Source organism: Cebidichthys violaceus, unplaced genomic scaffold (assembly GCF_023349555.1).
Source record: "Cebidichthys violaceus isolate CVI_PGR_0920_01 unplaced genomic scaffold, fCebVio1.0.p SCAF_156, whole genome shotgun sequence".
NCBI classification, from domain to species: domain Eukaryota; kingdom Metazoa; phylum Chordata; class Actinopteri; order Perciformes; family Stichaeidae; genus Cebidichthys; species Cebidichthys violaceus.
Window position 1 is genome coordinate 165,967 of NW_027176325.1, and position 14,034 is coordinate 180,000.

A 14,034-nucleotide genomic window follows, 5' to 3' on the forward strand; every position below is an offset into this window, starting at 1 on the left:
TCCTGCACTTATCCGGTAGGTGTTTCTAAAAACTGATCCCGTTTGATTTTTTTTATTGATGACTTTGAAAATAAAGTTGCATTGTTTCTATGACAATCTAGACTGCCTCCTCCCTTAAGGCCAAACTGTTTTCTTTCATTGTTATCCAAATAATAGACTATCCCTGTTTATAAAACGTTTGGCCCTAATAAGTAAATAACGTCTTAGAAAAAAAAAACGCCGTGCGGAGACTTCCCATCCATTGTTCGGATGGTTTTTTAGAAACCTTCATTTCAGTATCTTTTCAAAACACTGACTGTGAATATTGAAATTAGATCTCAAATGGGCTATTTTGTCCTGATTGCCAAAAGCATCAGGCTTTTATTAGAGAAATATGACTAGTGTCACGTGCCAGGACACATCCAGCGGCCGCAGGTCATATGATGCCACACAGAAATCAAGATTTGGCATCAATCGAACCTCTTCACAATCTGAAATTTGACTTTAAGATTAAAATGTATACTACATGTTAGTCGCACTTTGTGCATAACTTTCAGCACCCTCTGCCCCTCTGCCCCCCTTTCCCACAGTGACACATATCGTCATCCAGCTTTGTGCGCTCTACCCATGCGTTTCTAAGTCAGTTTTTTTTATTTCCTCAGGGAAAGACAGCAGGTGCTTTTATAAAGTAGATGTGACTGCATGTTTTAATGAATGGAAAAGCATGTTACACTACACACTGCTGCTGGATCTTTATATTATACCTTGATTCTGTTATTAACCGTTGTTAAGAGTCCGAAGTAATGAATGATGTACAGTTTCATTAAAGGTGTCAATGAGTAGCTGTCTACTGCTGGCAAGCCTGTAGTTAATCTGTAGATGGATAAATCACACTCATATACTGCAGGCGTCATCTTGTGTATCTTTTTCTGTTAACGGCATTGAGAAGGATGAAACAGGATGTGAAAATGCTCCGTGGTGCCATAGTTAGGCCTGTACATTATATGGACATGACCTTCATCATTTTTACGTTTTCAACTCATCATACGATGTATGGTCATGACATTGATCATTTTTGCTGACCCCGATTATCCCCATTGTGTTTGTCCACATAAGGATGTAACCAACATTTTAGCCAATTGATGCCAGAAGAAACAACACCTTTTTAATTTACAGAGCTCAAGAGTCTGTTTTAGTTTTGTGTTTTCATTTTATTTATGTGTTTAAGATTTTTTTTTCTCCCAATGCATCCTTATATCCTTTTCTGTAACCGGTGTAGCAATACATCATGGTGGAATTAACAAACTAGCTAGCTAACGAGTGGGCAGACAGCGAGTTAGCTAGCATGCTAATTCCGCCATGCTTACAGAAAATGAGCCTAATAGCTGGCTGGTGGCCAGCGGCAGGGCTGGGCCTAACGGTCCCTCCGTCTCAGTCCCCACCACTCTGGGGAGGGACAAGCAACCAAGCTAACTAGCCAGCCATACGTCTCTGGAGCAGAGTTTGCATCTCTGTTGGTGACATTGCCAAGTGTTACAGCTAGACACCAACCAGCCCAGTGTTAGACAGATCCACGTTTTCTGTGATGCCTCCCAGCGGGCCTACGGGTTTGTCTACCTACGCATAGAAGATGAGGAAGGTTACGTCCAACAGACAGAATGGCCTGATATGACCCCAGCCACTGCCTTAGATGACAAGGGTGAGAGATGGATAGGTTTCTTCTGTGGCATCACAAGATTGACATCTACCAAATCAAAGTGACTACCTAACCCAGTTGAAGCCGTGGTAAAGCAGACTGAAGGTGCTAATGGTCAGTCCAGCCCCTTTACTGCTGCCCACTACAGAAGTTGAATGCTGAATGATTTGATCTGTATGGAACTGTGTGACTCATATACGGCTTTTGTAATCTGTCCCCTTTCATTATATTTCCAATTGTGAAGATAAGTGGGCTTTCTCAATTCTTGCTAAGGCCTCCTTGGTGTGTTTCTTCTGTAGCTGTGGTTACAGGTAGTGTGAATAAAAAGTACAAAAAAAACAACTAACAATAAGTGGTTAAACTACATTGTTCACCACAAAGATTGTCAGATTTTCAGACAGATTTTTGTATACTGGATTTGTTGAAATCGGATTTTCAGGTTCCAGTTTTCCGCACCTCTGGGGCGTCTCGGTCATTATCAACCATGCTTGATATACAGTATATTGGCAGATGAGCTGAATTGTCTCTCTGGGCAATGTTAAGAAGGAACATTTCTAATGGATGCCTTGCCTGATGGCCAGTAGACACATGGCTCTAAGAAAACTTCAACTCTAATGAAGTCAGTGAGGAAATCTGCAAAATTAAAAAGACCTTTATACAATATAGGCTCTCAATATATATATATAACTTTTTAACTGATGACAGTCCTGTTCTTTAAGTTAACATTACTGTTTCATCGCGTGAGAAATAGGTCACAGGACTGCAGCCTTGCCTGTAATAAAATCACGAGCGTTATAAAGCCTGTTGGCAGGCTTTTATTTAAGGCATATGTCAAAAACCCTTTCAGCTGTAGAAGGTTCCATTGCAAGAATACAATGCAATTTACAATTAATTACATTTAGTTTAAATACTCCCAACCTCTTGTGGGTGGGGAGTAAATTAATTTCAATGAACTTCATATGACACTGAACCTGACCCATGTACAAGGAGTAGCGATGACTTTTCTGTGCCATCATCAAAACAAATCATATACGCTACAGGAATGTGCAGTTATTTCGAGGAATCGGGCCGTGTACAGCATACAGTACAGTGATGGCGAACAGCCATTCTCGTCTCTGCAATTCAAACAGGCCTGTTTATGTCCCATGTCACCAACCTGACCTTTGAACGCCCCTCTGGAGCCAGAGTAAAGGAAACGTATATAAATTTCCTGTAACATCCATCTATGCGTCGTAGAGGAGGGGGCGTCGTCCTCGGGCTACATGAGGCTTTCGCATCACACCGGATGTAAAAAAAAATGTTCGCATATGCATTGTCTGGAGCGCACATGCAATGTGGGTCAAGTGACCGACAAATACTTGGAAGCACAGATAAAAGTTCCCACGTTTGCACACTTACTATTTCATAAGCCTATGTAAGATGCATGTACACGCAAGTTAAATAAAATGGTAAAGGTAATATATAGAAATATACTGAAAAGAAATGCAAAAAGAAATCTTGAGCAACATTATATTGTATCTGATATAAATATATAAATAATAAAATACAAAATAATATCTCTGCTCTTTTACCTTCTTTCCATTCTCAACATTATGATGGCAAAATGGCAAAAATGTGACGCTCTAAGTTTCGGACTTATATGCATCGAACATAAATAGTTTTTCAGGTATTAAAATATGTCTTGAATATTCTTCTCATAAGTGAAAAACGTTCTCTTCTAAATGTATATATTACTGCTTCTGATATGAGTGAGCTTTAATACTACATGGTCACCGCTGTCCTAAGCTGAAGGTAGTGTTGACTATTTGCTCAAAGGGCTGTTTGCTTATGTCTGAGCCAACATGACGGAGAGAGAGTAGAGGGAGACAAGGTACGTGCTTTGAGCCATGCTCCGTGACCAGGACATGGGGATTTGGGTGGGAGGCGAGGGGCGTGTGGGGAGTGCGGGGGCCGGGGAGTCCAGTCACAATGACTCCGTGATTGGAATGGGACACAGTTATTGAATTTAGGATGATTTCAAAGTGGAGGGGTGATGCAAAGTTGTTCACAAACCCAAACAATCTATACCTGACGGCCAGGAGTGATGCAAAAAACATAAGGCGGGTGAAGCTTTATCATACCATACAGAAGGATGTGAAAGTGCACAGCTGTTATATTCAAGTATAACTGTGTGTGTGTGTGTGTGTGTGTGTGTGTGTGTGTGTGTGTGTGTGTGTGTGTGTGTGTTTGTTTTTCGCTTTCTCATCCAAGTTTTGGGCTCGCAGCCAGCTAGGTCTACTCCTCTGGCGCGACACAAGACAGGAAGCTGACATAAAAGAATGGGGGGACTGTCTGTGAGGGACACAGGAGCCAAGGCAGGAGTCAAGACAGTAGCCGCTGACGAGGTCGGAAGTTATTGTTTCAGCTTTCAGGCATCCACGGTGACATGAATTGTATCCCTCTATTGAACATGACGTGATCCCATGGCGATAACCACAAGTGTGGAGAAGCATTCGAGGACAGCAAACCTTATCGCTGGAGTTTCTCCATACCCAAATGCTGTTGAGCCATACCTGACACCAACAACATCACATCCTTTCCCTAAGCATGCTGTCTTCTTTTTCACCTTTGCCACCCAAGACTTTGCCTTATGTCAAATATTTCCTAGATTTGCGAAAATGTGCAGAAACCCTCGCAAGACTCTGTCGAATGTAAACAACCATTCGAGGTCAATGCCTAACCTCAACCATCTCGCGAACGTTTCTCAAATCTAGGCTAGCCGTCCAGACATGATCTGGCGGTATCATCCGACTTTTTCTTGTATCTGGTATTCTTCTTGTTGCCCAGCTGCCCCTAGCCTCACACCTTCCATGATCCAATGGGCCTCTCATCACTTGTCATTTCCACCTCACACTCCCCCCCCCCACTTTTGGCTGTCCTGTCTGCTATTTCCCTGACTTGCTGGCCCTGACTGTTGTACCCCTTGTGCCGCTTAAGGCTGCAGGTTTTAAATTCTAACTCAACCTTTCACCTCCATTTTGTATTCTGTAATATGTGTTACTTGTAGCACACAAAAAAATAAATGTCTCCTTAGATGGGACTTTCTCTTAGTTTGCCAGGATGGGTTATTCATGTTCAACGACTTACTGGTAACATAAGCCTGATAGACAATAGGACAATTGTCTGACATTAAGTGGTAATCTGATTACTCCAGTATATGTTTGCTTTCGGCCAACACTGGAGCATTATTCTTGGCTCCCTTGTGCCTTGCTCTTGTTAACCTCTCTATGTCGGCGCCTAAACAAAACAATAAATACTGTCTATTCCAATGCAACCATGTCTTCTTTTGCAACCAACTAAAATGCCATCCACCCAACCCACCTTATTTTGTTCTCTTAATGCATCAGTTCTACACAACTGCCTGGCTGCACTGTGAACAAACTTCCCATTAGGTATGTTATCTCTCACCGTACTAATCTCTAAGGGTGATCTTCATTCAGGCAGTACAATTGATTGTAATATAACTGACGGACCTGGTGTTATTCTGTGGTCATGTTGTCAATTCACAGTTTGCAAAGCAATATGTGGGGGCCGGGTGCATTTACCAGGCGTGCCATGTGGTTTGTTACACAGTCATTGGAAACTGTTTGGAAAAGGGCACTTTGGAAACATACTTGGCAGGTGATTGGATGAACCATCTGTCACTCACACGCTTGCCGAAGCCAGTCGGAAGAGGAGCGAAAACATCTTTTCAATGGAGAAATACTCTCCAGTTCTGAGATAACTGATGCTATTACAGCATCTATTCTAACCTCTTAAGGAGCCGCCATTGTTGTTTTGAACAGATGGTCGCCTCTCTATGTCGCGTAACACACACTTAAACCACGCCCCCGTAGATGCCAGTAGCTCCTCCCAGGACACCGATTGGTCCAAATCACTGCGGTTTGAACACAAAATCTCGTAACCCATCAGCTATCGATCTGACGACCGACAGGCCTCCGGGGACAAGGGGCTATATTTCTGGGATTCTGGTGTAGCCAGTGAATATCGCAGCCAAGACTTCTTTTTCCATGCTCTGCTCGTTGTTTCCTGTCTGATTAGCAACTCAAGATAGGAGACCGGAGTTGGAGTTGAGAGACGACGTGTGAGAGGATTTCTCCATCCTTTCTCAAATTCTGTCCAGAAATATACTACTAATTTGTTTTTCCAAACACGTTATGGCACCGGAGGCAGGGGTTCACCTCCTTCATGAGTGCGGCGTTTTTGTTAAAGTTGTATTTTTAAAGAGGGAGGAAACAGGCTGTTTACAAAAAGATAATTGTGTAACTGTGGACTAGGACTTAGGCAACAAAAGCCTGGTTAAGGTTAAGGAAAGATCCTGGTTCTGTCCTAATGTTAATAGAATAAACACTGCATATCTTGTGGTTCAATTGTCCCTGTCTGTCTCCCTGTCCCTCCTCTCTAGCCACAATCCTTTTCCCCTTCTTTGCCATTTTCCATCGATCCACCAGATGCCCTCAGACTTTCTCTCCTTTCCCAATCACCTGACTGCCCCATCCATCTGCACCCCCTGTTCCCACTTCCCTCATCTGCTCTGCAGTCACCTGAGCTACCCCGCCCATCTACACGTCTGCACCCCATTCCCTCATCAGCCTCTCTCTATATATATATATACTGGCCCAAAACCTTTATTCCACTGTCAGTTCATCAAAGTTGCCATGTGGTTTTCTGCCATGTATTCCGAGCTTCTGTTACCAGCCTGCCAGACCTACTGCCTCATCTGAACTCCTATTTGTGTCCTTCCCTTGTTTCCATAATTGTGACATCAAGTCAGTTTCAATATTTAACCAAGACCGTGATCTTTACTGGACTTTTAACCAAGTGGTTCGAGTCCCTAAACATAACCATAAATAATGTTAATCATGCTCTAGCGGCGACGCGATACTGTATTACAAAACCGGATGTTGTAGGGAAAACGAATGGAATGTTGTTGTCAGTGAATGTTTTGCAGATGCATTTATAAAAGAAATTTGCTGTTGAAAACTGTTCTTATTCATTCTGACCCTATGTAGTTAAAAGACCAAGCTGTGTTTGAATCCAGAGCAGTAAGGTAATCCTAACTAAAGCGGACGCTGAAGTCAACTGCCCCTCTTTGTGACAATATAAATGGGATCTGAAATAGTATCCAGTGATGCATGTTTGTTTTCATCCTTGTACTGTTGCACTATCAGGGCAAGATCTCTGTTGCACGCTGGATCAGTTTGCAAGCAATTGTATAATAGAGAATGCCTCAACAGACTAGGAGGACCTCAATGTTCCCTGTCTGTGTTGAGAGGCTCCAACTAAGGGAGACATCAAACATCAAACATTATCTGATGTGTCATGCCAAGACCAATACTTGCATCACACACTCCAGTGTTACACGAGACACAGTATTTGATACAACAACACAGCAGAGCACTAACCACATAACTGATACGAGGGGTGAGGAGGTAGGTAAACATGCCCAATGCCTTAAATATCATATAGGGAAACTATTTATTAATAATTATTTCACTTAGCCGCTGTGCATGTAAAGCTCCTTTCCAGTCCTGCTCACACAAGTCATTTAAAATATCAACACAATTTGTATGAAAACAATTCTAGTGCTGAATCAAAATGGCACGATAAGACATTTGACCCCATTTGATCCCCTGTCTACATCTCCTGCAGACAGGGAATGTAAAGCGCATACAGTGCATGGCTGCGTAACGGTCCCATTCTTACTCAAATGTCTGTTTATTCTAGTGCGCTTGTTGCGTCAGAGATATTTTAGGTTCCATTCTTCAGCCTCTTTGTGGAAGGGGCAGTGAATTTTAATGAGTGAATGAAAACCTACACATTCTTCAGTCATGATGAAAATGCCTGGTATGTCTAGAATGAAAAGACATTCATTGAGATAACTAAAGAAAAATAGATTTACAACCTACTGTAGTAACTTCAGCACATCATTCACAAATTCATGTGTATTGTATAATGCACAAAAATTAAACCATCAGGGTGGAGATTGGTCTGTGGTTTCTCCTGGGGTCAGGTACAACTTCTGTGAGGAATCTATGTTAAAAGCGCTTCTAGTGATGAATATTGTGTTACAAAATGTATACTTGTTGAAGTTTGAACCAGAAGAGGATTTGCTGAATATATATGTCTCTGTGAGAGAAGTGGCCTGAGGTCACCACCATATAAGGTAATGCATGCAGTTGGAGCTGGGACAGAGAGATACAGAGGCTGCCTTCCAAAAGGGGGGGGCGGGTGCATGCGTCTGACCCACAGATCAACAGGTCAAGCCAAGAAGGAGCTTATTGGACTTCAGCCAATCATTGAGCTGATCGATGGGCTAAGGAATGTGATGCATGAAACTTTGGGGGGGACAAAGGAGCCGTTTGTCCCCGGAGAGAATCAGACTTCCTTCGTAACGTGGGGCAGATACATCAATCTGCCGTGTGGTGCGAACGAGGCCTCATATTTCATGAAATATATTACTATCGACAGTGTAATTCAGTTTGCAATTGTTTTGGCTTCTGTTAAGAATATTAAATACAAAAACAAAGAGTGCAAGGGGGGGCTGCTTCTTCCCCTCTGTTTGAGAAACTTCTGAATGTTACACTTCCCCGAAGTATGCACGACTGAGTTTTGGTTCAGGAGCGTCCTCAGTCAAAACAGGAACAGCACTGCGCCGGCATGCAGCATGGAAGTGTTGGACTACACGCTCACACTAGACTTCAGACGATCTGCGGCACAGTGTTGTAGTTGGAATTACTGAAGTTTACAGAAACAAAATTAGGCAGCATCCTTTATGATTCATCTAAATGTCAACCCTCATGATGAGATGGATTCTTCAGTGTCCCCTAACTCCCCTGGCGTTGGTCATAGTCATAATTGTAGAGCTGGAAAAGGGCTCTTTAGTGACTGACAGACGGCCTTTGTCCAATGGGAGCGTGGCAGGGTGTGAAGTGGCCCAACTGTTGTGTCCGCCTCACGCTCCTTTTCTGTCGGAGACGCACAGCTGGCTAAGTGATTGTGTAATTGTTTTATAAAAACCTCCATAACATGTGTAAATAAAGGGCTGAGGTAGCCTGTATCTAGTTGAGTTGTGTGTCCAGTGGGGCCACTGTTCTCCTCTCCGGTCTGTCCAAAGCAGTCATCAGAGTCACAGCGTCCACACAGAGCATTGTCTCCCTCTGTGGCTCTCCAGCTGAATGACAGAGAAACATCCTGATAACACAGCTCAGCTAATGACGCCCCGGATGATCCGATACGCTTTCCATCAGCGGACGTTATGAGCCGATACTGAAAAAAATTAAAATCACATACAAGAACGAATCACGATGTGAAATGCTTGACAAACAATACCCTTTAGATGCAAGAGGAATAGTAACACAACAATCCCAAGATATCACACACACAACATACTTTATGCTAAAATGATGACTCCGATTACAAGTATTAGAAATTCAGAAAGTAATGAACTGGCAGCTCCTGTCCAACGAGGTGTTGCTACCTGCTCCCAACACTCCTGGTTGAAGTCTGTTCTCTTGCTTCCTTAAGAGGAATTTAGATGAAGACCCCGGTAATACACTGTCCATTAGACATCTGCGTTAGAGAAGCAACACATGCTGACATGACTCCATGATAGAGGAGTATCCACTCTAATCCGACATCGGATTATTGGATTAAGCACTGCTGTTTGTTGTGGTGTGAGTGTTTATGCGCTGAACTATCCAGAAATGAGTATTATATTTATGAGTAACTACTTTTTATTTATTTTTTAGTAAAAATTGACCCATGCTTGCTGATAAACTTGTAGCTGGGCAGGGAGAGAGGGTCCGGCTTCAGCGTGGCGACACAGTGGTCGACAAGCAGAGCAAGAGGAGGGTGCAGCGGGGCCTCCAATAAACACTGCTTCCCCCTGCTGATACGCCGAGGAACTACGCAGAGCGCCGCAGTCATCTGCATGAGAGCAAAACCTGTTCAGTCCCAATTTGATATGTTCCAGATAGAAACAATATTGCCACATTTTTGAGAGAAATCTTCCACTGGTGGAGTCCAGATGCATTGAGGTGTTGATTTCACCTGCCATGGTGCGGAGGGAGAACTGCAGAAGGCCAAAGGCACTGCCAGTGGATGTCATGGGTAGCCAGGTCGGGGTTAGCGGTTCTCCATTCACCGTCTGCTTTCTGTGCTCACACAAAGATAAGGCACTGCTTATGCAATTACAAAGTGTTGATGACAGTTACACTCCTGACTTTGTTCCTACTTTACACGCATGGATTCACACAATGATACGGCCCACTCTGCCTTAGGCCTACCTCTTATAATGGCACTCAACAGGTGTGATGATCGTAGTCGCCCCTCTAAACTATCACACTGCCTGCAGAGGTGATGAAGGCAATTAAGAAGAAATGCATCAAAAATACAAAAATACCAAAATTGCCTGAGATCAATTTGTGCTTCAATATTGAGCTTCCCGTGTCTGATAGATATTTGAAAAGTGTGTCTCTCTCTTTACACTAGAGAGGTTATTATCAGTCTAACTGTTTCTCTGGGCCTCTCATGTCCTCCCCCTCTCCCCTTGTGTTACACCGGACTCAGTCCCACATTCTTGCAGCCCTGCAGAGGTGACTATGTCAGAGTCAGTCCCTGTGCTTCGCAGGACATCTGCTGCGTTGAGTTTGCTCCAAGTCGAAGATTCTCAGGTTTGAACGGAACACGTTTCTCCTCAAAAAACCGTCGCTTTACGGTTATTGTCACCTCCACTTCTCCTCATTTAATTTCAAGTCCGACTCTTTCCCGAGTTCCTAGTTCTACGTCTTTTTTTTTAGCAAGGGAAACGCCGCACACAGACAGCAAAACTATGAATGAGGAGACTAATTGTGTATATTTTACCCGGGTAGCCATTTATCTTTTCTTTAAAAAAAAAAAAAAAAAAAAGCTAGTGATTCATGGATTACCGTACAATTAATTACAACCAGGTGTGTTGACATACGCTGCGCTCACGTGCACTGGATAGAGTTTATGCTATCTTCAAAGGCGGCTAAAAACATTGTAAGTCTCAAACACCCGGAAAAATTGATTGCATTGTAGGCTATGCTAAGCCACGACTTGAAACGATGAGATATTTATTAATAATTATGTTATATGACTATACTATCAAATCATGACAACTAGTCCTTTTAATGAAAGCTAGTTTGCCGGTAATGTTAGGCATGTTCTGCTTCTTATTACTGCAGCTTTGTTCTGCTTTGTTTCCAAAGCCAACAGTTGTTCAGATTATTTTTTTTGAATGGAAAATGTAGGGTCAATATTTCATTGATTGTTCCAAAAATAAATTCACTTTCAAACTACAAGTTATGGTTATATTCGCAAGAATTAAACGGCGCTGAGGAAAATGCTCCTGAAGGCACCACCGTCAGTGGGAACGATTCTATGGCGGAACAAATGTTCTCGCAAGTGCAGCGAAGGGACATGTATTGCAGTTGCACCAGAAGACTTCCGGATGAATAGTTCATGTTATGAAGTAACGAACTGCTGGAAGCGCTTGGAACCAAATGCAGTACGTTAAATGCGAAGTGTGAGCTCGGTAGAGACAAATAAGTAAAATGGATACAAATGTTGTGTTAGCGGAATCTGAGGAGATCGACTGGGGAGGAAGTAGAGCTGAAGACGGGAAGATTATGAACAAGACCAAGACCTTGTCTAGTAACGTCCACACCGGTCTTCCTAATCCACTTACAGATCCTGTGAAATGTTCTCAGATAAAAGGAGACTATCTCTACTACCATTATGGCTGCGATGGACAAGATGACAGGGGCTGGGGATGTGGCTACCGCACCGTTCAGACGATGGCTTCCTGGCTTTCCCGTAACTGCTTTCCACGTAATGACAAACGCAAAGCTCCCCCAAGCCTCCCGGAAATCCAGCAAGCCCTGGTCACCATGGGGGACAAGCCGGGCTCGTTCTCGTGCTCCAGGGAGTGGATAGGGACATGTGAAGCCTCCCTGGTCCTCGACTGTTTCTACGACGTCCCCTGTAAACTGGTGCATGTCAGAGGTGGAGGGGCAGAGCTGGAGCACGTCGCAGTGGAAGAGCTCCATCGGCACTTCGAGAAGCACGGATCTCCCGTCATGATGGGAGGGGACAGGGACAACTCCTCTAAGGGGGTGTTAGGGGTGTGCACCGGGGACAATGGGAGCTACTTGCTGGTCGTGGACCCTCACTACTACGGAGGTCCGCTGGAGAACGCCGAGCTGCAGGAGCGGGGGTGGGTGGCGTGGAAAAGGGTGTCGTCTCTAGACCGGTCTTCATTTTATAATTTGTGTATGCCCCAGACTGCCAACAAAGGGACATAAATATTTCTGTAGCTGACAATTTCATGATTAATGGTGAAGACGAGCTGTAGAAAGTGTGTCATTAAGGACAGACTTTGTGCTGCTCTTTCAGCATTTCTAATGAGCTGCAATGCGCCATCCTGTGGATGAAATCAGTGATTACAACGTGTTTGAAGAACATAGTGATAAAAGAACTTCTTCATTATTGCTCTTCATTTTTTTTTTATGTGGTTATTCTCAAGTTACATTTCCTTCGATGGTTTCTTTTGTGGCTTAAAAAGTGAATGCATTATCAAAGTCTCCATGTGTGAATATGCAAATTAAGGGTTTAGGTGGTTGTAGCACTTAAACTATCAATATCATCACTACTATTTATACGAAAAATAATTCTCCTTCGGCATTGCAAATGTTTGGGTTTTATTTGCCTTTTATTGGACTTTTGACAATTAATCAAGTCATTTTTCAACCGAATATGCTTTGATTCTATGGTTCCAGCTTTTCACATATGAAGATTTGTAGCTTTTCTTTGTCTTAATTGATGGTAAACTGAATATATTTTACATTTTCGACATGTAGATTAGTCGAGGATAATAGAGAGGAACCTAAATGAAAATAATCCTTATATGGACGTTTGGACTTAATGAGACAGACTCCAATCAATTCCACATTTTATTGCTTACAATATATATATGTAGATTTGACAGCACATCTTAGATCCATGTATGCTTTGAGTGTAAGAACCCTGGACCTCTCCGCAGTGTTGAAGTACATTTCTAACACACTTTAAACTTGAGCTACAACAAAGATCACTTCATCTCAATTATCTGGCACACAATCACTGTAGAATATCTGGAAGTTCTTATCCACATCCATCCTCCCCTTGAGAAATTTCTCCAGGTTCTTCAGAGGAACTTCCACCATGTGGTTGTTGACGCGATCGTTCAGCCCATAAGCCGCGAACACGGGGAACTTGTAGCGCACGAAGTACGGCGCGTTTTGGTCAAACTCCACGCAGCAGTAGGCCGACCACACGTACTCCGGCACGGCCACCCTGTCCAGGTTGTTGCGACGGATCGTGTGCCCGGAGGTGGTGACCCCGGTGACCACGAAGGCTTTGCCGCGGCAGTAGTTGTTGAGACGTTTGCGGATGAGGTCCTGGTGTTCCGCCCAGGGCCCTATGTTGAACTCCCTGATCTGGGGCACCACGTTCGTCAGGCTGTAGGTGGAGGCTTTGTCCAGAGGGTCGGCCTGATGCTCGTCAGGATTCAGCTGGCCACGTTCGTACTGAACCACGTCAGCGTAGTCCTCCAGGACTGCCTGGGTGTCCTCGAAGTTCATGTGCATGCTTGCAGATTGGGGGAAGGACTCCATGTTACTGCTGCTCTTCTCTGAGGCCAGCTAGGGAGAGCGAGACAAGGAGAGGCACAACATGGCAGGAATTCAGTAGACTCTTTCATTACTTCTGACAGTTAGAGCAGAACATAATTGTTCATTTGTGAGTCATAGACTTTTTACATTCCGACTATTTGCCACATTCACAATAAAGATTTGCAAAGGATACATTTGAATACATACCAGAGCATAAATGGTCAAGGCTACACTATCTCATTGAAATACTATTCATAGCCAATAAAGCAGCTTATCTCAAGCTTACGTTGATGCCAGTAGCAACAGTAATATAGTTACCACAGCTCTCTAAACTACTTGTTAGGTGTAAATATATGAAATATTTGTCTTCTGTGTCTTTAGACATGCATAAAGAAACATGTGATATATTATTAACTATTATATGGCACAATACAATGTAGTATACATTGCAAAAACAACCAACAATGGATTTGAATTGGAACTCTGACTAAAAAAACTGACTTGTAGTTTACCAACATTTGGACTTGGAGCTTGAAAGAACACTCACCTGGGGCTCAAACATCCAGGGGAAGTCCACCTTCTTCTCCCCGTCTGACTTCTTGAATGTATAGGCAGAATAGATGGGGATGTGTTTGTGGGGGTCGT

General features: G+C 43.3%; 2 protein-coding genes and 1 pseudogene across 2 annotated transcripts in view; 1 reads left to right on the plus strand and 2 right to left on the minus strand.

The window, feature by feature from the left end:
- Nucleotides 1–8,566: 8,566 nt before the first annotated feature.
- On the minus strand, nt 8,567–10,660 carry LOC137872283 (zona pellucida sperm-binding protein 3-like; annotated as a pseudogene).
- On the plus strand, nt 8,824–12,228 carry ufsp1 (UFM1-specific peptidase 1). The gene has a single exon (XM_068710472.1). It carries the CDS (start codon nt 11,293–11,295, stop codon nt 12,040–12,042), a length of 750 nt encoding a protein of 249 aa, XP_068566573.1. The 5' UTR covers nt 8,824–11,292; the 3' UTR covers nt 12,043–12,228.
- A 551-nt stretch (nt 12,229–12,779) lies between these two features.
- LOC137872296 (endonuclease domain-containing 1 protein-like) overlaps nt 12,780–14,034 on the minus strand; it is a 1,481-nt gene continuing 226 nt past the window's right edge. Inside the window, exons 1-2 of the mRNA XM_068710480.1 lie at nt 13,937–14,034; nt 12,780–13,419 (exon numbers count right to left, since the gene is read on the minus strand). The exon at nt 13,937–14,034 is cut by the window's right edge and continues 226 nt beyond it. Coding sequence (XP_068566581.1) covers nt 12,838–13,419; nt 13,937–14,034 — 680 coding nt within the window. The 3' untranslated portion in view covers nt 12,780–12,837. The remainder of the gene's footprint in view (nt 13,420–13,936) is intronic.

Excerpts from the sequence above, each read along its gene's own strand:
- ufsp1 (XM_068710472.1), top strand. The coding sequence starts at position 11,293 with ATGGATACAAATGTTGTGTTAGCGGAATCTGAGGAGATCGACTGGGGA.